This window comes from Danio aesculapii, chromosome 14, assembly GCF_903798145.1.
Source record: "Danio aesculapii chromosome 14, fDanAes4.1, whole genome shotgun sequence".
NCBI lineage: Eukaryota > Metazoa > Chordata > Actinopteri > Cypriniformes > Danionidae > Danio > Danio aesculapii.
The window spans coordinates 18,592,587-18,616,139 of NC_079448.1; the positions used below are offsets into that span (position 1 = coordinate 18,592,587).

Genomic DNA, 23,553 nt, shown 5'->3' on the forward strand with positions numbered 1-23,553 from the left:
CTTGATACCAGTACCATATCTTATGATGTACATATATTCTAAAGCCAGTGCCTCAACATTTTATAGAATTTGGAATTAAATATGGCTCTGCACTGACCAAACTTCTCTTCAGTTGAAAGAGTTAAAAGGCTATAATAACCTTTTATTACTGGTCCAACATTAAATTTAGTACGAAAGAAAGATTATTTTTGGTTTATTTTTGAGTCCAATGTGAAACATTTTGTTCAGACAGAAACCAAAGTGCATAAAGAAGTCAGAAAAGTAGACAATTAAGTGTCATGGTTTGGGGGTAACATCCTTCTCAAGTAAAGATTTTTCTGCAACATACCATTCCTTTCCTATGTTAATTACCCATTCAGACAGCAATTTTCATGCAGGATAACACCCTTTCACACATCAAAACGAATTAAAGCAGTTCCTGGAAGCTTAGTGGCTAAGAAACTCAGGTCACTAAACTATGTAAATGTTTGGAAAAAGTGTGGACCAAGATCAGAGCAAATATGAAAGACTAGTGATGTCATTTGATTGCAAATGTGAAGAAGTCATTCTAATTTTGACGGCTATCACTTTCTGAAATTTGAGTTGTAATAAACATTCATGCAACAATCATTGTTGTTCTCTACTTTTATGCCTGTGTTTTCCACAAAATAAGGGCTTTTTGCTGAAGTACCTTGGTTATTGTGTAAAACACTGTTCTAATAACATGACTGGCAAAGAGAAGGTAACTTAGTAGTTTAATGAGATTTAGTTAATCATATTCTTATTTATCATAAAAAAAATGAATCAACTGTGAGCTTTCACTGACATTGCAAGATGGTGAGCTCTTCTAAAGTGAATACAATTTTCCTACAGCAGATTGCCTACATTTTCCTTTAAGCACAGCAAGAGAAGTGGACCGTTTCAAATCTGCAATTTTTATTGAAGTGCCTTGTTTATTTTGTAATTAAAACACTGTTCTACTAACATGACTGGTAAGGAGAAGCTAACTTAATATTTCAATGGGAATTAGTTAATAGTTTACAAACACAACTAAAAAAATTTATGTCTGCGAGGAAAAAAGAACAGGCAATTACATATCACAGTTCAAAAGAGAACAAATTGTTGGTGCACGCCTCACTGGTGCATCTGTGACCAAGACAGCAAGTTTTTGTAATGCATCAAGAGCAACAGTATCCAGGCAATATTAGAATACCACTGAGAAGAACAAACCAAATCCAAAAGAACAGGCTGCTACAGTCAAACCTTTGGTCACTTGTGCCAATGCTAAACGTCAGTTTCAATGGTGCCAGCAGCAAAAATCTTGGGCTGTGGACAATGAAAACGACAATGAAAAACATGTATTGTTGTCTGATGAGTCCACTTCATTGTCTTTCTCATATCAGAGAGAGAGTTACAGTGTGAAGAAGTCCCAAAGAAGTGTACCATCTAGACTGCTGCATGCCCAGAGTGAAGGCTTGGTCCCTGGCTTGGTGCCAGCCATCATGCAGCTTTAAATGGAGCTTTCAACTCAAGGACGTGTTCTGGTGACTCACCAGCTACAACTTTAATGACTCACATCACTCACCAAAGAACTGGTAAAGACACTACAAGGCCTCAAAATCACTTGTCCATCACCTCCTAATCCTATAATATTCCCAATACTCCCAGATAAATTTGATGGAAAACCTGCTAAATTTAAAGGATTCCTCCTGCAATATTCTCTGTTTGTTGCCAAACAGCCCCACATGCATCCCACAGAAGTTAGCAAGATGGCATTTATATGTTCTCTACTCACAGCAAAGGCTCTGTGTTTGATCACCCTGAAGACAGAAAGGATTCTTCACTGCAGTTGAATATGCTTTCCACTTCTGCACTCTGGCTGCTCAAACAAAATGGCTGGACGATAAATAGAAGGTAATCTACACCCATCGTTTGAACAGCTCTATACAAGCTGAGCTCGCATGTAGAGATGAAGGAAAGTCATTAGGCCAGTTCATAGAATTATTCATTCGATGGAAGAACGATGAGAAATTACTGTTTTTCCCATTGTTCCAACTTGAATCTGTAGCCAAGTAAAACTACATTAGGAGGAGTTAGCAAAAGGATTTATTTGCCAATCAACATGCCCTGCTTCCACTGACTTTTTCTTTGTTGAAAAGAAGGATGGGGCCCATGCCCATGTATTAACTACAGAAGTTTGAATGAAATAACCACCATATATCGCTATTCTCTGCCTTGTGTTCCCACAGCTCTGGAACAAATTAAAATCGTAAAGTACTTCTTCAAGCTTGATCTTCACAGGGCACATAACCATGTCAGAATCTGGGAAGGAGATGAATGGAAGACAGCCTTTTCAAAGAGCACTGGGCACTATGATTATCTTTTCTGACTAGAAAACCATCTGTATTCCAAGCCTTTATAAATTATGTTTTCAGAGACATGTTACGATGGGTAATCACAGAGGCGATGCTGGATGGCACTGGCCCTATGACAACAGATGGTACGGTGGTTGCCACAGTTGTAAGTGTGCACAGGGAGAGGGTGAGGTTATGGTTGTCGTGGATGAAATTGAAGACCGGGGGTGTGTGGGTTGGGGGGTTCGTTTGGGTCCCCAATGGTATCTCTTGGGGCCCCAAGCCAGTGTGAGCTCTTAGAATCATCCTTTTCCCCCCTAGCGGTGCCCCTGGGTAATTGTCTACATCTATTACATCCTAATATTCTCCAACTGCCTTGATGAACACATTAATAATGTCCGTGCAGTATTGCAAAACTGATCTACAACAAGCTATGTGCCAAGCTCAAAAAGTTCAGACATCAATCTCTTTCCTGGTGTACATTATCAGTGCAGAAGGGTTTAATATGGATGACAAAAAGAACAATTATCCATGAAGGCAGCTTTGGAGTAATGAATGCATTGGCTAGAGGGAGCAAAACATGAACTCACAGTTACCAATAATCACAAGAACCTACAATATATTTGAACAGCTAAGAGATTCAGCCGCACTTCTTCAAGTCATCTCTCACAGAGTCAAAGGTCAAAGAACACCAAAGCAGAAGCACTCTTATTACAACCGCATTACAACCATCACCTTAGACTCTGCCTTTTGTCCCACATAGCTATTGACTTTCTCACAGATCTCCCATCATTCCAGGGAAACACCACCATCCTCACCATGACTGACAGATTCTCCAAAGCATATGGAGTAATACCCGTGTTTCCCTTCTATGGATCTCAACCAAGAAATTACTGTTTTCCCTTACACTGACTGTGACAACGATCAGAATAACTGGAGTTGTAATCTGAAACTGGCCACAGGACTCATTGGCTTGGTCCCAGTAATCACCCACAACTACCAGCAGAGGTCACCCTCACTCAAATACTGTTTTACAAATTTGGTTCAAATTGTAATGTGCTCTCATGGAGCCTACTGTTTTTATTCGGTTCACTATCTGCTGAATCATGCGTGCACAGTAATATCAGTTCTCTGGTTCTCAAATCTGATTTTAGTGTACTGTTCTAGTAACTTAATAACTCAGGAAATTAGTTTACTCAAAGAGTCAAAGAGGTTGTCAGGCATGTTAAAAAAAATCTGGATAAGGGCTTACTAGAGACGCAAACCGCTTAAAACGATTCACTTTCATTTGGTAAACTGGATCGACTGGTTCACTTGACTGGTTTCCGATTAGCCATTTTTATTGCCTGCCTCAACCCAGCCTGTCTCCTTGTCTTTATACTATTCAATGGACTTCAGGAGGAAAAGACCAGACACTCTGTTCATATATATCAATTGGGACTGAGTGGAAAATGTCATTGAATTCGAGTATCTGGACCTGCATCTGGATCACAATATCTCATGGAAAACCACCACAGCACTGGTAAAAAAAGGCACAGCAGCAACTTAGCCAAAGAACTGCTAGTGTCTTTTTACAGATGCACCATTGGAAAGTGTAATGACGTACTGCATCCCAGTGTGCTATGCCAGCTGCACTGCCCAGGAAAAAGTTGCTTTCCAAAGAGTCATTAACACAGCACAGAAAATTATCAGCTGGGCTCTTCTCTCCTTAGAGGAGCTGTTCAAGACCAAGTGCCACATCAAAGCCCACAGCTTGAAGGACTCATCCCATTCAGCACACTACTTGTTTCAACTGTGACCTTCAGAGAGGTGGTACAGGACAATAAAAGCCAGAACAAACAGACTAAGAAATAGTACATATTACAGGGCTGTTTCAATAATAAAAAAAAATTGATGAAGATTAAATAATATGCCTTTTTGGCCAACATTTAACTTTTTTTGAACTTGAAAGCTGCTAAAAATGCACTTGCCACTTTCTATGCACAGTTGTCATTATTATTACTATTGTTGTCTTTAATTTTTTTTTACTTTTTTTGTTTTAGACAAGTAGGAAGCTATTTTTTTGAACAATGGCAATTAAGATTCTGATTCTGTTTTAAGAAACACAACAACCCACTCAACATCCATGTTAGCTCCAAAACTAATTTTTAACTGTAATACAGATGCAGATATATAACACAAACTTTGATGATAGACAGAACGAAATCCTCTCTGAAATACATATATTAAAAATCATCAGATCATTATAAAAGATTGTGGAATTTTAATTTTACTACACAGCTCCTGAACCTATATTCTAAGCAATGCATTAATGCAGAACAGTAGTGCCTTTACATCGTACACCCAACAGGAGATTTTGGATATTGGTTTGTGCATCCCTGACAGTTTTATCAACAATATTTAACCCATCCCTGAGATCACCAAAACACAAAGCACCCTACCTAGCCTACCTTTACCCAGCATCTTTCTCGCCAATGTACGATCGCTGGTGAACAAAATGGATGAGTTTCGACTGCGCATAAACCACAGTAGACTGTGGAACTGTAATGTCATGATCTTCACAGAAACATGGCTAAACAGCGGGATACCAGACAACGCTGTAACTCTAGCTGAGCACCACACATTCCGGGCAGACAAAACAGCGGGTGACTCCAGTAAGACCAGAGGAGGATTGTGCATTTATGTTAACAAAGCTTGATGCACAAACTCTGTTATCATTGGGAGACATTGCTCTGCTAACCTTAAATTTATAATGGTTAAATGTAGACCGTTCTATCTGCTGCGGGAGTTCATCTTTACTATTATAATTGCCACTTATATTCCTTCCGATGCTGATGCCAAGCTTGCTATGAATGAACTTCATGCGGCCATCAGCAAACAACAGACTGTTCACCCGGAGGCTGGTTTTATTGTTGTGGGGGATTTCAATCACTCAAACTTAAAGACAATGCTTCCCAAATTTCATCAAAGCATTTTCTGTCACACAAGGAGAAACAAAACTTTGGACCATGTATACGCAAACGTGGCTGAAGCCTACGCTGTGACGCCCCCACCCCAATTGGGTCAATCAGATCACCTTTCTTTGTTTCTCACCCCTAATCAACTGTGTGAAGCCATCAGTGTAGACCATCAAAGTATGGCCAGCGAAGTGTAGACTGGAGTATGTTTGCTTCCCAGGCCACCTGTGGCTCTCACATAGACATAAACAGTCACACTTCCTTTGTTCTGGAATACATCACTACCACCATAGACAGTATTACAACCCAGAAGCTGATCACCACATACCCAAATCAAAAGCCATGGATGAACAAGGAGGTGTGCCTCCTGCTGAAGGCATGCAACACTGCTTTCAGATCAGGTGATGCACAGGCCTACAGCACTTCCAGGGCTAATCTGAAGAGGGGCATCAAAAAAGGCCAAGCACTGTTACAAACTAAAGCTAGAGGAGCACTTTTCCAATTTTGATCCTCTACGTATGTGGCAGGGGATCCAGGCCATTAGCAACTACAAATCAAGCCATTCCACTCCCACAGCCACAAATGTCTCCTTCCTGAATGAGCTAAGTGACTTTTATGCCCGCTTTGAAAGAGATAATAAAGAATCCAACACCTAGATCACTCCCTCAACCGACCACTCCCCTATTACACTCACCTCCTCAGAAGTCTAGACGGCACTGAGAGATCAATGTGCGCAAGGCTGCTGGACCAAACAGTATCCCTGGGCACATCCTCAAAGCATGTGCAGAACAGCTCGCTGGGGTATTCACAGACATTTTCAACCTGTCCCTTAACCAAGCAGTTGTGCCAACATGCTTTAAAACCATCTCCACTGTGCCAGTGCCTAAACACTCTAGGCCAACATGACTGACTACTGCCCTGTAGCACTCACACCCATCATCATGAAGTGCTTCGAGCAGTTGGTCCTGGCACATCTGCACTGGATCCACACCAGTTTGCCTACCATGGCAACAGGAGCACAGAAGATGCAGTCTCCATAGCACTGCACTCTGTACTCACACACTTGGACAATAAAAACATTTATGCATGAATGCTGTTTGTTGACTTCAGCTAAGTATTCAACACATACCCTCTAAGTTATTTATCAAACTTAGAGACCCAACTTAGAGGATATTAACACCTCTCTCTGCAACTGGGTTATGGACTTTCTGACTAACAGACCTCAGAATGTTAGATCAGGCCACATCTGCTTAACCACTGTCATACTCAACACGTGTACCACAGAGCTGTGTGCTAAGCCCCTTCCTCTACTCCCTTTAACCATGACTGCAGGCCCATGAATGGATCCAATACCAGCATCAAATTTGCAGATGACACTACAGTGATCAGACTGTATGATGGGACTGCCTACAGGAAGGATATACAGCATCTGGCCACTTGGTACACAGACAATAATCACAGGCTCACATTCACATAAATGGGATGGCCAAGTTCCTGGGGACCCACATCTCAAAAGACCAGTCCTGGACCACCAACACCTCCAGCTTGGACATGAAGGCTCACCGGCACCTCTTTTTCTTAGGATAACTTAAGAAGAACCAGCTGTCCTCAGCTGTCTTGGTGAACTTCTATCACTGCGCAATAGAGACCAACTGCATCACAGTCTGGTATGGAAGCTGCTCTGTTGCTGAGTGTAAGACACATCACAGGGACTCCACTTCCAGCCAGTGAGATCCAGGAGAAACACTGTCTGCGCTGAGCATGCAGTATTCTTACGGAGTCCTCTTAGCTTGCTCAAAGACTGTTTCCTTTGCTGCCTTCTGGCAGGCATTTCAGGCTCCCCCAGACAAAAGCCAGCAGACGGGGGACAGCTTTTTCCCTAGAGCTGTCTCCCTTCTGAACTCTGCCCCCCACTGACTCTTTTGCCCCCCTCATATATCTATTGGTAATCTCTGTTCATAGCTAATACAACATGTGTATATAATGTTCATAGTACATATTGTTAATATTACCAATAGTTTTTCTAAAATTGCACTTTATTACTTATACTTGTATCCTGCAATCATTGCAGTCCTGGTTAGACCTAAAATGCATTTCATTGCCTTGTACTTGTACATCTGTAATGACAATAAAGTTGAATCTAATCTTATCTAATATATGGGATGAATAACTTATGAAACTCATTAAAAAATATATTTCTTTAATTTCTTTTATCCATGATTTTAATCAAACAAGTATAAAATGTATCATAATAACTTTATAAATTAAGGCTTCAAACTATACTGTTAAGTGCCATAATGTAATGAGTCACATCCCCACACTCCAAGGACAATACCTCTTTTGTCCATATCAAATAAGGGGGCTGGAACACCAAATGGCCAAATAAAATCACCCAGGTGGCCCAGTAGCAAGAGTTCAGTCTGTCAGTCAGTTCGATTCAGCTCAGGACAGAAGTCAACATGACTATAGCCTTTTGCTGCCTCAAACGTGAATCCAAAGACTCCTCTCCAAGTCTCATGAGAATTCCCTTCAATGACAAACTAACAACCAATGAGCCCATACAGGAAGTCAGATCGACAGTGCAAGTTGTCCACATCACAGAAGGAATGCAAGTAACACCGCTAAGTTAATACTGAACTTGTGTAAATGATATGTAACCTTGCAGAAACAATAGAAAGGTTGAATTGATTATTGCTCGTTGTTTGCTTGGTTAGGTCTTTCAAAAAATTTTTTTTACTTCATTCTATTCTCTCAAATTCTACAGCCTGTATAAATGTGTTTGTGTTAGATGTTAGTTTCTGTTAGAATAGTCAAATCCTAAGGCAAATTAAGCCTTAAACTTAGATTTTGTTGCCCTGCTTAAATTATGACAAGTTTTTACTATATTTTGGATAGAGATATCCATTTTTAGTCAGCTGTTACTGTCTGTTCAAACAAGCCTTAGGGGATTCAATTGTTCGGTTCTAAAGACTCTATTTTGTTAAAGTCCCCTTTAAATTAATTTTAGATTCTCTATTAAGATAAACCATTAGATTAATTATACGTGCAGATTATATTTGTGTGAGATGAACAAGCACAATCTCACATGTTGTCATCATACAGCTTCAAATACTCCATGGCAATCAATCAGACAAAATTCAGTAGAAGCTCAAGGCTTGGTTGTGTGCAGGACTGGTTTAGCGGTGGACTGGTTTTGTGGAGTTTTTCATGGGGTAAAAAAGTGTGTATTTACATTATCCATAAGGAATTTAACCAAAGTAATTTACAGAATCTTCAGTAGCTACGTTTCCATTAAAAACCAAACACCAAGATGCACATACATTTTGAAAATGCCCATTAAAGACATATACACATAACTGAGTAGAATAAACTTTTTATACGATAAGATGCGCATGACCTACAATGGAAACACCTTTACTGAACAAATTCCAGTATGCACATTAAAAAAGGTCATGTGATTTTGTTATAAGAGATCATGTGATAAAAATGTGTGCGAATGGACAAACCAGCAGGCTGAGCACATTGTAAAACATCTGAAATGTTGTCTGAAATGTTGTATTTGGTCATTCCAAAATGCCTTAACCATCTCAGTATAAGTGTTGTTATATTATTAATGACCTCCAGAATCATGAGAGTCTGTGCTCTGCGTCTCACGTCTTCAACCGCCTCCACGTGTTCACTTCTGAGGTGCAAGTCATTTATTAAATGAAGAAAAGATTCACGCAGCTTTGGCGCTAGTTAATCAGGAAGTGACGATTTTGTTCGTTTTGACTCATTGGATGGAAACGCTGCTTTATTCACATCTTTTATGCGATAATCAAGTTTTGCGCATAAAGTTAATTAGCATTTTGGATGGAAACATAGCTAGTGAGACCCCAAAGAATTAAGGAAAGATTACTTTTGTAACTGTTTAAGGTCATTTAAGACAATCTTGATTAACTGTTCTTAAAAAACAAAACACGCCAACATACATATTTTTAAAACGTTATGTGTATTCATCCCTTTTAGCACACACCCAAATTCCAAAATTTTCATTCACATTCCTGTCAGAGTCAGAGGCTGCTTGGGCAATGACAGTCATGTAACGGTGCATGATTTGATAAATTTGGAGGTTAGCTACATTAAAAAGGGTGATGGCGCATGTCTTTAAAGGAAAGGAATGGAATGTGGCAGTTGTCATAACCATTTCACAGTGTTTTCACAAATGCTGGAAGGAAAAAAAATTATCTTGCACAGTTCTTGTCATTATTTTTTTTTTTGATAGCAAGGAGGACCACTGGTGGTTTGGGGCCTACACAGTGTGAATACTCTGCATAAAGAGAGAACTGGCTCGGCCCCAGATAAAGCTATTTTCTCCCTCAGCTTGTGCACGCTAGTTTTGTGGAACTGAATTACAGTAGTTGATACTGAAAAAGCCTAATTATGCGATTGGCTGGGACAATTTATTATTCTATTTAAAGAAAAAACATAGACGTAGTTAGGCTACAGTATTTTGTATTTCAAACAGATATTTAAATACATGTGTCTCAAATACTGTTCATCCTTGTATAGGTAGGTATAGGAGGTATTATTGTATTATAAATCAATTATCTTTATTCATTTAAAAATAGAAAGTAGTGCTTATTAATACCAAGGCACAATCCCAGTTCTATTTTTGTACCCTAAACCCTTCCCCTTAGCCCTTACAACCGAGGGTTATGGGGAAGGGCTTCAGAATTTACCCCTAAGAATTGGGACACCACTACAGCACCTGCACACGCCATCACATGTCATCGCGATATCATGATTCATATGAGATCAGATGACATTGACTGGTGTAATTATTCTAGTGTTATTTTTTTGGTACTTATCTTCAGGAAATCCCTGAAGGCATATATCATGTTATCATAACGATCTAATGTGGCAATAAGATTGTAATTGTACTGTGCATTTACACTGTGGCCATATTCATCTATGTAAACACACAAAAAACAACTATAACATTATAGCAGACACTGTAAAAAGGTCATTCCCAGTCACAAGACTTTTCTGACAGGGTATTTGAGTGTCATCGAGTGACAGAGTGTTGTGGGACTGCTATAGAGGAGTTATGATTATGATTATGGATTATATATAGCAAAATTTAGCAGGTTTTATTTTAGAGGTTTTTTTTTAAAAGCATGACGGTAAAACATGAACGGAACACGATTATAAATGTATTAAAATATATGCTTGTTTGTTGTAAAAATTCATATTAATGACAAACATACTAATTTGTGGATCTCATTACTTCTGGGCGCAGCTATGCTGCGGTTGTGAATGGTATATTCTGGGAAATTTTCTTACCCCTTGGTTTCGAGTGTTGTCCTGAAAAATCTCCATTTGAAGGAGTATCTACCCCTTCCCCTAATCCCTACGGCTTCAAGCTAAAGAGAATTGTGACACCCCTTCACGTGAACACACAAAACGAGGGCTAGGGGTAAGGGTAAGGGCTAGAATTGGGATTGGGCGTAAGTAACAACCCCTGCACATTTTTTCATATGTATAACTATAACCAGCGATTTCACATTAGGAAATGGATTGGAATGGCTTTTCATGTTGACTTTAAATCAACTGAAAAAACTGAAAGATTAAAAAACCTTTCAAATTTACACTCATATATTAGATTTTTTTTTTCATTATTACATTAAATTGAACTAAACTGAATTTCAACAGTGAAAAATGGACTGAAGCAATTTACTAGAACTTCACCTATGTTACGCTGCTTTGACACAATCTACATTGTAAAAAGTGCTATAGAAATAAAGATGAATTGAACAATTTAATTGAATGTTTGGAAGGGTTGTGAATATTAATGAGCTATACTTTAACTCTCACGTAGCTCATATCAGTGCCTGACACTTTGACATACACAAACACAGTGTACTCCAAATTACACATATGCAAAATAATCGTAGTTCAGTTGTAAAAAAATATTATAACAAATTGAATAGGTTCCTAAATAAATGACAATGTTTTCAACTGATTTGGTAGAGAGGTTAAGCTAGAAAGTTTAAGTGATATTTGTGTCACCAGAGTAACCTAGCTTCTCTCTAGTAGTGTTGTAGATGAAATATGGGCAAAATCATAATTATACTAAACAAATGGAGCAGTTTTTACATACAATATAACATATTTGAAAACAGAGGCAGAAATTAATATCTACCTCTAAATACACGTATCCATATCCATTAATGTGCATTGAACACTTATATTAAGTAGGATGTACGTGTCTGATGCCTCATTACAAACATTCAAAATATACATACAAAACTAACAAAAGGGGTGGCACCGAAACTCTTTGGGGTGGCACCGAAAAAGTTATAATCCATAATCCCACATTTTGCCTTCTGAATAGCTTTGAAGAGATAAGATCATGCATTGCTGCCTGCTTCACAAAGCTGCTTCTGTTTTCAGTCCTACATACATAGTAAGGCCCAATCCCAATTCTATTTTTGTACCCCTTCCCCTTGCCCTTTAAAACCGAGTGTGAAGGGGAAGGGCTTCAAAATGTTCCCCTAAGAAATGGGACAGCACTACAGCACCTGCACACGTCATCATGTCATCGCGATCTCTTGCTTCATATGAGATCCGACGACTGCGACTGCTGTAGTTATTCCAGTTGTTTTATTTTTTGGTATTCATCTTCAGGAAATCACTGAAGGCATATATCATGTTATCATAATGATCTAATGTGGCAATAAGATCATAACTATACTGCGCAGTTACACAGTGGCCATATTCATCTATGTAAACACACAAAAAACATCATTAACATTATAGCAGAGACTGCAAAAAAGTCATTCCCAGCCACTAGACTTTTCTGACAGGGTATTCGAGTGTCATCGAGTGTCAGAATGTTGTGGGACTGCTGTACAGGAGTTATGATTGTGAATTATAGATTGCGAAATTTAGCAGTTTTTATTTTAGCGTTTTTTTTAAAAGCATGATGGTAAAACACGTACGCGGTTATGAATATAATAAAACATATGTTTGTTTGTTGTAAAAATTCATAATAATGACAAAAAAAAATACTAATTTGTGGATCTCCTTACTTCCGGGTGTAACTATCCTGCCGTTGTGGCTGGTGTATTCTGGGAAATTTCCTTACCTCTTGGTTTCGAGTGTGGTCCTGAAAAATCTTTATTCGAAGGGCTATTAACCCCTTCCCCTTATCCCTACGCCTTTAAGCTAAAGAGAATTGGGACATCCCTACCCTTTCACAGGAACGCGCAAAACGAGGGGCAGGGGTAAGGGGAAGGGCTAAGAGGTAGAATTGGGATTGGGCCTAAATTTAGTACACACTTAGATAAACTTAAAAATAAGTGAACAAATTATAATTATTGTAATCCCACAATGATACATTGTGGCTAAGCAAACACTGCCCTGATTGTGCATCTTAATGTGGATCGTCAGTGTTTTTGTTCTGATTGCCCTGTTTTTTTACCATGTTTTGCACTCACAGGATTTACATGAGAAAATGAAAATAATGGAGTGTGAGGCTCACAGTATGTCATTTTCATGAACTCCTATTAATCAGCTATGCCTAGATATTTAAGATGTTCTTTCTTTGAAACCTTTAAGATAAGACTTGTAACATTATATACTTTTATTTACAAACTTTTTAAAAAAAGATCTCATTGTGTGTCCCAATTTCAACTGTTATTCTTAAAACAAACAACAAGAAGAATGGCTCCACATGATCTCATACTCAGGCAGGATCAAACAAAGGTGTTGAATTCTGAAGAGATGTAGAGATGGGAGTGTACAGTATGTGTTCTTCAGATCACATTATGTCAGTGTTTTCTCTTACCAGTCATAATACTATTTGAACTAATGCTGTCTTTTAGTTCTGTCAAACATTATAGCTGAAGTTTCTAAAATATTTAGTCTATTGCTATTTGTGTACAGCTGCCTAGCAGAAGCAAACCGAGAAGGCAACTTTTCTAATCTCTCTTTACTGTCTGCTAGGTAGATGTATTCACCTATCTCAGCACTAATATCTCCAATGCAGCTCTGGATGATAGTAAAACAACACTGACAGCATTGCTTACATCTGTGGGGCAAGCTTCACTGAAGCGACCTTGTGTGAAAAGTGACTCCTCCTCAGTAGGACAAAATCTTACTGGTCATATTCTCTCCTCCATTAGCCAAGTCAGGGTTCTCATTTCACTCTCATATGGCACAGTAATAAAGGGTCACTGAGAGGATGCATTTTTCTTTGGGTTTGATTTGGCTCAGTTCAGGAATAACAGGCTTGCCGATTACTCTGTACTATGGTACCCGATTTCGGTGACATTGAGGCTGACCTTGGAGTCACCTCCCCCGCTGCCGCACTCTCCCTTGTCGTACCACCATTTGTTTTTCAATTTGTCCAACAGGCCTTGCTCATTCAGTTTTAAAACTGCCAGGTTAACAGCATTTCTTGAAACAATAAAACATAACTTGTAAGAAAATGCACAGGTCTGTGAGCAATCTACTGCATTAGCATAGTAGTAGTAATGGTAACATTATTAAATATGGTCAGCTACTACTACTGGGAGTCAATTATAGCAGCATTCATAATGGCTGAAACAATTTGGTTAAGAATTTCACGAATATGAAAGTAAAAGAAGATCAGAGCAAAGAAAGTGTTAAATATTCAAGGTGGCATGAAGGGTTACATTGTTTTAAACTGAAGTGTGCGGGATGGGGACATTGTCATTGAGAAGAAAAGTAACAACAACAAACACCATGCAATTAACATTCGTCACAAGTGACAGCACAGCTTTTACAAGCTAAATTGAAAAACCGTTGAACTGTTAAATTAAAAGTGACAACACAACTGTCAGGAAGGACAGCCACATGAGACAGCAAGAGAAAGATCGAAGGACAAAAAAGACGAGAAGGGACACACATACACGCTCACGCACACACACGCACACACTCATACACAAATGTGAAATGACTGCTTAAATTAACCACTGACTAAGTCTTGAAATGATAAAAATCTGTTTGAGAAAATGAAAAAGAAGACAAACATTTAAAGAAGAAAAAACTGATCAAAAGCATCATTGTGAAAGCATCAAATATCATTCAAAATGCATAATACCTTTACCTCTTTTCTTAATAAAGGGGGTTTGGGAAGGGGAGGAGGGGAGGAAATGACAACACAGGACATCAGGGTAGGTGGAATACTATAACAACATGGACAATATTGTTATATTATTCCACCCACCTTAATGCTGAGCCTTTGGGGGTCGCCACACCATAGCCCTTAGAGTCCAGATTTCCGCCCACTTTCATCGTGTCGCAGGGCTTCCTCTGCTCAATGTATTCATTCATGGTGGATTCAAGAAGAAATGCGAACTTTCCCTTCGACTTTCGTACCCGTGCCACGCCGTCCGGTGTGGTCTTGGCAAAGACAGATGGCTCAGCCGATTTCATGTATGACCACATTTTTTCATACACTGCTATTTTTGACCGCTGTGAAAAGGACACAAGGAGAAAAAGACAAGCAGCCTTATATTATATTGTACAGAAAGTGAAAAATAACACATTTTAACATAAGGACTGTATGTAAGATTAGGTCACAAAACTGCATGAAGTTGTGTTAATAAAGCATGTATTATACATAGTAACCATTACTATATGCCTGTATAATAACTGATTTGAATAGTTTATTAATCAACTCATTCTAAATGATCTTATAAACTAGCAACTACTATTAAACTCAAATGGTTTAATGGTAATGCAATACTTAATTTAGTAATGAAAAATTCATCAGTAACAAAGTACGAAAGTACAACCATTAAGCACATTATAAACATGCTTTTAAGAATACAGCATTTGTATCTGTGTTTATAAACAGCTTACTAATATCTTATAACGTAGAGTTAATGCTTAACAAATGATGAATTAACTATTTGCTAATGCTTAATAAATGATTTATAGTTCGTAGGTATTATAAAGTGTTACCAGATTTGTATGAAGCACCTACATGCAGACTGGGACATATAATGGATAGAAAAAACTTAAGGTTAAAGTATATATGGCTAACAATTTGAAATGCCCATTACATGAATGACTTTTATGCATGTTTGTGTAAGCTTATCCCTATTTCCCTATTCCAGTCCTTCAAGCATATTTAATTTTATTTAAATTCCATTATCTTTTTTTTTTGTTTAGTTTGTTTTATGCATGCCCATTTTTGTTATTTCAGTTATACATTTATTTAAAAAGTGTAAGAGTGTTTATAAAAATGCACAAAACTAATTATAATCACATCCCATATAGACATTTGGAATATAGCAATATAGGCTATACAAATGACAACAGACTGTCATATCATTTACTATTTTGAAAAAATTGAATAAAAAATATAGGCTTCATATATCTTCAAATATAGGCACACACACACACGCGCGCGCACACACACACACACACACACACACACACACACACACACACACACACACACACACACACACACACACACACACACACACACACACACACACACGCGCGCGCACACACACACACACACACACACACACACACACACACACACACACACACACACACAGTTGAAGTCAGAATTATTAGCCCTCCTTTGAATTTTTTTCTTTTTTAAATATTTCCTTAATGATGTTTAACAGAGCAAGGAAATTTTCACAGTATGTCTGATAATATTTTTTCTTCTGTAAAAGTCTTATTTGTTTTATTTTAGCTAGAATAAAAGCAGTTTTTAATTTTTTAAAAGACATTTTAAGATCAAAATTATTAGCCCCATTTAAGCCTTTAAATGTCACTTTAAGCTGTATATAAGTGTCTTAAAAATATGTAGTAAAATAGTATTTACTGTCATCATGGCAAAGATAAAATACATCAGTTATTAGAAATGAGTTATTTAAACTATTATGTTTAGAAATGTGTTGAAAAAATCTCACTGTTAAACAGAAATTAAGGGAAAATAATTAAGGAGGGGGGGGGCTAATAATTCAGGGGGGCTAATAATTCTGACTTCAACTGTGTGTGTGTATATATATATATATATATATATATATATATATATATATATATATATATATATATGGGGCAGGGTCGAGACAGACAGTCTGGAACAATTCTGAGGTGACCTAAGGACCTAGAGCCCTATCATACACCCGGTGCTATATGGTACTAGGCACGTAGGACTTGATTTGTTGCTATTTTCAGACCAGTGAAAATGTCATTTTCACATTTTGCACGACATTGTTTAAATAGAAAATCTATTTGTGCCGCTTTGTGCACTCATGGGTGTGCTGGTCAAGGAGGTGTGTTAAGGCACATTGTTGGTGTGTTGCTATTTTGAGACAACTGAAATAGACATCACCATTGACCAACTAAAAGCTGGTCAAAAGTCAATGGAACAGAGTTTTTTTAATTTAAAGAGCACATTAGTTATGTGTCTATGCGGGTCCAAAACACACATACACATTGATTAGTATACACAGGATGTACAGAGATACACTAATATCTGTACATATGAAAAATATTAAAGGATTAAAATGTTATAATGGTTAAAAATATAAAAACGACTACCACCATGCATTCTTTACCTCGGGAGGCTTTGGAATATGCCTCTGTTGTAGTCAGGTTATTCATGACAATTTTTTAAAATATTGTCTAATTTTATTAGCAAATTGTATAAATTATTATTATCAGTAGTAGTAGTATTTATTACATGCATATTTATATTTGTTTTAATAAAAACAAGTTTAGATTTGTCCACCTGTCAGGAAACGTTTGCATCACCATATCGGACCAGAAGATGTTTTTGAATATCATTTTGACCGCACTTTGTTTTTATTGCTCATTTATTAGTTTGCTGTAAATTAGAACTGAATTTAGAAATAGTTTTAAAACAAATCTTTGTGCTTAACAAAAAATGTATGAAATTAAATATGTAGGCCAGGGCTATTCAATTGGCAGCCTGCGGGCCGAACCCAGCCCCCGAGGCTATTTGTTCTGGCCTTGCAAATAGTGTGACCAAGACATCAAAAATAAATTTAGCTCAGTCAAAAAATGGCCGCTATAGTTATGAAGTGACGTGCATCTGTTCATAACAGCACGAGCTGCAGTTGAAGGCTGCACAGAGAGTGGGTCACCTGACATAAAGCGAGTGGCGCGAGCAGCCGAAAACATTTGAGTATGTTTGTAGAAAAGGCCTTTTGTACAATGCACTGATATCATTAATTGGGATGCAATGATTAGCCAATTTCACTATTAACCCCGCTTTTATTCATTACGGTGAATTAATCGTAAAGGCGTCTCAATGTCACGTTTCTGTTGCACGAAACAAAACTGCAGTAACTAAACAAAGTCATGCCAACTGTGTGCTAGTTTAAAGTTCCGAGCTTATACCGAGGCTAATATGCATGCACATTGAAATTAACTATAGCAGCAGGCCGTTTACATATCAAGTCTTTTCTGCGTGCAAGTTAATTATTTCCAATGGAGACGTGCATATTGGGAGCGGTGTGTGCACGGCTCGTAGAGCGTACCCACGCACTTGCGCCCTCCAGGCGCATGCAAGAAATTACATGTACTGTAGTGGTGAGAGTTGTGCGTAGCTTTCAGTGCAATGTAAACAAAAGATACATTGGACGAATTATTACAAATGATTAAAATGAATATGTATGAACGCAGATTATAACAACAGTTGATTTAAATTCTTAGCTAATATATACTGTAGCTTAAATTAACATTAGACAAATAATTTTTTAAATTCAAATTTTTATTCATTTTATATTCATTGTAAAATTATCACTCATGTTTAAATCAAAGACTTTTTCATTTCAAGTCCAAAGAGAGAAATGGACTATTGTTAGTTTTTTATTCATATTTTGTGCTGTATTTTGTTACTGAGCAGCAATGAACAAAACTTTTAAATATAAGCAGCTTTCTTGTGATTTTCTAAACTAGTAGTGTTTTGAATTTAATAAATGCATAATAATCGTGATAACCGTGAAACCATGATTATTCTTCGGACTATAATCGTACAACCAAAATCTATAATGGTTGCATTCCTAATTGTTATGCAGTTCAAAACATAACATATGAATTAGTTTGAATGTAGAAGAAGCCTACTTGAGCAATACACTGATTCTGTTGTGCTTCATATACAACATTTGAATATGTTTGTAAAAAAAGCCACATTGTACAATGCATTGATGTTATGTAGTTTCAAAATACAACATATTAACGTTTTAATGTATAAAAAGCCAATGTGGATGTCTTAAGGAGCAAAAATATAGCATATGGGCTTATATTGCTGTTGTATCGTCACTTATATTGCAAGACATATCTGCCCGGCCTCTCATTTGGGATGCTATTCATGAACTGGCCCCCATGACAAACTAATTGAATAGCCCTGATGTCGGCTAATGGATGTCTTCAGTGGAGTGCGTACAACACTGTTTTTTTTTACTTCACAAAGAAAAGAGTATTAGTAAAGTAAAAAGAAATAAAGAGGCAGAATGGCTCATTCTTTATCCTCGCGCAGATGGTCTGTTTAACTCTTTTCTTCAGTTTTTTTCTTTTACAAATTCTGCCATGTAAACAGCAAATGTGCCATGGTGTGGCGCAACTGACTCTTAAAAGGAATGGAAGATGAGCCTCTGAATGGTTTAATGCATGCTATGCTCAAAACACACCCATTACTCAATAAGAGAATAAGCACTACCCTTATAGAACATGCGCCAGCTCACAAAACGTATTCTTCCATCCTTAAAATAGCAAACGTGGATTCAGACACTGCTTTTGCACCCTGTGCTTCAGACTTTAGGCTTAGATCGTTAAAATAGAGCCCCTAAAATTTTAAATTAGACCTTAGCAACTCAACTTAGAGGTATGCGTTTGAAAGGTCTAATTTAGTAAAAATTTTGACCCCCCCTGCTATACACTTTCATCTGGTGCAGTTTCTTTTTAAGTAGAACAGATTTTTGACAATATAATTTTCTGTGTTCAGTCTTGTGTTTCCCTTAAATTCTGTATACTCTGGAAAGTGGCCTTTTTTCTACAGTTGTGGTACTGTTGCTTTTCAAAATATCAGTCTTTTTTATTGTGGTTTGTATTGCAATGGTAGCACTTCTTTTCCTCTTTCTCTTGTAGAGACTGTGCATTCACTTTCACAGGGCCACTTAACTGATGTGATTCTCTCACAGCTGTTTCCATGGATACAGCAATCTCCACTGCCGTTTGGAACATCAGAGCAGCCATTTCTGTATGGACACAGTTTTTAGCCCACACAAAAAACGATCATGCAATGCACCTTGAAAACGCATTTTAAACTCTGTGTTCACTAAGTTTTTTTAAGGACTGTAACAAACTGTGCTGCTGTCTCTGTGTTGTGCTGACTGTGATAATGAAATGGTTAAATCTCTCTGCAATCATGATCCGTTTTGGTGAAAAGTGTCCCCCAACACCCCCGAAAATAGTCACAATGGCATTACATACTTTTGCACCCAGCATCTCTGGGGTGATTAAGCTCTGTAGCAGTCCATATGTAGATGAGCCCATTACACTCACCAACAGACTGATTCATTTGTGATCTGCAATGTCATTAGCAGAAACAAATTGTTCAGACCTTTCTATGTAGTTAGTTAAACCACACTGAACTGAACTAAACTGAACTTAAAATATTTCAATTCACTACAATCTTCTATGTGAAGCTGCTTTGACACAATCTACATTGTAAAAGCGCTATAAAAATAAAGATGATCATGAATATAGGAATATAGTTAGAGCACTGTTTAAGGGATTAATCAAAGGCATCCATATGACCAAGAAACACTGACATCTCATTGGGTGTGGTTTTTCCAAGTTCGCAACAGTCTTTTAATCCAATATGTAAAGTTAGTATGTAAGTCCATCATATCACACATATCTTTCATTCAACAAGACAATCCTCGTAGCCAATGTTATATATTCATCTTTCGTATAAGATGAGTAATATGCTGACACAATTGCTGTACTTATTCACTTAATGTTTACCAGGAACCATAAACCTTGCATGGTGTTTATGTACAATGTCTGCAATGTTATGAGTGTTATTAATTGTGTCAAGACGACAAAATAAGTGGTGTGCAGATAACTGTTTCTATTAAAAATTAATACATCACTGACCATTATTAAATAAACATAATTTTTTCTTTTTTTTTTTTCCATTTTTACAAGTCTCCTAGAGTTAAACTTGTTGACTTGAATAATTTTTTAATCCATTCAGACGATTTCTTGTTCTGGCAAGGTCACTTAGGTTAGCATAATTAATTGAATCAAAGTAGACCATTAGCATTTAATAAAAATATATATATTTATAATTTTCCTATTTAAAAAATCTTCTGTAGTTACATTGTGTCATAAAACAAAAAGTTGCTATTTTCTAGGCCAATATTTATAGGAACTATATTCTCATTCTGGTGTAATAGTGATGAAACTCTGCTGCCATACAATGCCCGCACTAGGCAGAATTAGATCTGGCTAGATCTAGAATCGACTGTTTTCAGAGAGTGACTCATATCAAACTAAATTCTACAAAAAAATTAAACATTACGCAAAATGACTAATGAACCTTGCATAACAATCACTGCAAACTAAAGTGAGGTGTTAATTGTATATATAATTTTTATAAACAAAAAATTATGTAATACAAATATAAAAAATATATATTATAGGATAATTTAAAAAAGACAACACAGGCACCTTGTCAGAGTCTTAACAAGTGAATTACAACTATTAATAAGTGATCCATTTATAAAATGAATTTATAAAAGATTTTTATTACAAGTCATTTTGATTTTACCTCAGCATGTGTGTACTTTTATTTTCTCTATGTCACTCTTGATGAGTTGAGGTGTTTTGAAAAATTAGTAAGACGATCAAAGAAGTACCAGTTTGGCTGAAAGGCTGGTTACTTTCCCAGCAATTCATCTTTATTTCTATAGTGCTTTTACAATGCAGATTGTGTCAAAGTAGCTAAACATAGAAGTTGTATGTTGACAACGAAGCAATGAAGGACAATAGTGGTATTCAAGATTTTAAAGGAATGAATTCTCTCATAGCTTAAACTAAGCGACTATGTAATTAAGGTAGCCATTATTCACACATGAGCTTATGTTGTAGTTAAAGAAATTTAAATATAATATATAATTTAATTCGCCCTTGTACCCACCTCACATTTCACTAACAGATCAACAACCCCCCACCCCGCATTCTCTGCTCTTGACTTAGGCTACATTTACACTGCACTGTTCAAGTGACTCAATTCCGATTTTTTTCTCCCATGTGGCACAGATCGGATATAGCCCATGTACATGTAAGCAGAAACAAATCACATGGATTCCGATTTACTCAAATCAGATTCAGGCCTTGTTCATATGTAGAAATTTATCTGATATGAATCGGATCTGTGTTCTCGTGTTTGTAGTGTAAGCAGGTAAGATTGGAGTTTCACCTGTAATGCGAGTTGCGCGTCATTAAAAACCATAGCGAATGACATCAAGTCTGACAAATGAGAACTTTTCTGTCATAAACTATAGTAAAACAGCTTGTCAAAAGTTGCGAACAGATTACATACAGAAATAGAGAAAAGAGCACTCTTTAATTATCAGCTGTTAGTCAGCGCCCACTCTTTTTTTTTCTGGTCATTGCACCTTTGCCGTGTACTGTGTAAATGCAGATGATCGGACACGAGTCACTTTTAAAAGATGATGTAAGCATGTCATCAAAAAAATCAGATACAGTCACAAAATCAGAATTGACCATCAAGATCTGCAGTGTAAATGCAGCCTTACAGACCAATAAACGCCCATAACATCACCTTATCCACCCCTGTCCCCCAGTCTCTACTTACATAATTGCCACTCTCCCCTCACTCTTCAATCCACGGTCAATGTTGCTTAGGGTCCCGGAGAGACTAGGATTGCCTCTAGTGAGGAGTCTATTACTTCACATACAAGAAGACGGGTACTTTTTATACAGCAGAATTAGAGAGCACCCAGCATTAGAAAATTTTTGAGATGTGCAACAAGGTTGAGATGTCCTCTCTCAGGGAATATAACAACTGGCAATGGGTGGTTTCAGAAGAAGCAAACAGGTTGACCTAGACATATCAGAAGGACCGTACCGCTGTGGAGTATCCATCAACTAAACTCCATCCATTGAGCTAGCCGGGGATTTAAATGTCACATAGCGATTTCAACCATGTGTGACTCCAATGCAACAGATGGTGAGCAAGCTGGGATGTGGTGGAAGCGAATACTGCTCATACAGTTGAAATACTCTACCGCAGATGTGCTGTCAGTCTTGACCAACACATTTCCGCTTCAGCAACGATTGAACTTTGCATCATTCATTTACTTATGTTCTTAAAAGTAAAATTGATATATTTGAAAGTTATCCTCACAATAACAGACAGGTGTGCAGTAAGTTTTTTTTTAACTCTTTGTTATGTTGCAGCCATTTGCTAAAATCTTTTAAGTTCACCTTTTTCCCCTTAATGTACACAGTACCCCATATTGACAGAAAAACACAGAATTGTTGACATTCTTGCAGATTTATTAAAAAAGAAACACTGAAATATCACATGGTCCTAGTATTTAGGCCCTTTGCTGTGATACTCACATATTTAACTCATGTGCTGTCCATTTCTTCTGATTATACTTGAGATGTAGACCATAATTTGAGTCTAGCTGTGTTTGATTATACTGATTGGACTTGATTAGGAAAGCCACACTACTGTCTATTTAAGACCTTACAGCTCACAATGCATGTCTGAGCAAATGAGAATCATGAGGTCAAAGGAATTGTCTGAGGAGTGCAGAGACAATTGTGACAAGGCACAGATCTGGCCATGGTTACAAAAAACTTTCTGCAGCACTTAAGGTTTCTAAAATAATAATCCTTAATAATAAGATAATTCCTAAGATAATAAGCCTCCATAATACTTGGAATGGAAGATGTTTGGAGTAACCAGAACCCTTCCTAGAGCTGGCTTTTTGGCCAAATTGAGCTATCGGGGCTGAAGAGCCTTGGTTAGGCAGGTAAAAAGGAACCCAAAGATCACTGTGGCTGAGCTCCAGAGATGCAGTCGGGTGATGGAAGAAAGTTGTAGAAAGTCAACCATCACTGCAGCCCTCCAGCAGTCAGGGTTTTACGACAGAGTGGCCCAACAGATGCCTCTCCCCAGTGCAAGACACATGAAAGCCTGCCTGAAAGACTCCAAG

At 37.5% G+C, this 23,553-nt stretch overlaps 1 protein-coding gene across 3 annotated transcripts in view; it reads right to left on the reverse strand.

Moving 5' to 3' along the window:
* The window catches only part of gria3b (glutamate receptor, ionotropic, AMPA 3b), a 438,221-nt gene that overhangs the window by 3,884 nt on the left and 410,784 nt on the right, over positions 1 to 23,553 (reverse strand). For 2 of the 3 annotated variants that reach the window (XM_056472278.1, XM_056472280.1), the window contains exons 13-14: positions 14,526 to 14,773; positions 13,618 to 13,732 (exon numbers count right to left, since the gene is read on the reverse strand). In XM_056472278.1, the coding sequence (XP_056328253.1) occupies positions 13,618 to 13,732; positions 14,526 to 14,773 (363 nt within the window). The remainder of the gene's footprint in view (positions 1 to 13,617; positions 13,733 to 14,525; positions 14,774 to 23,553) is intronic. The other variant, XM_056472279.1, reaches the window with a different exon arrangement.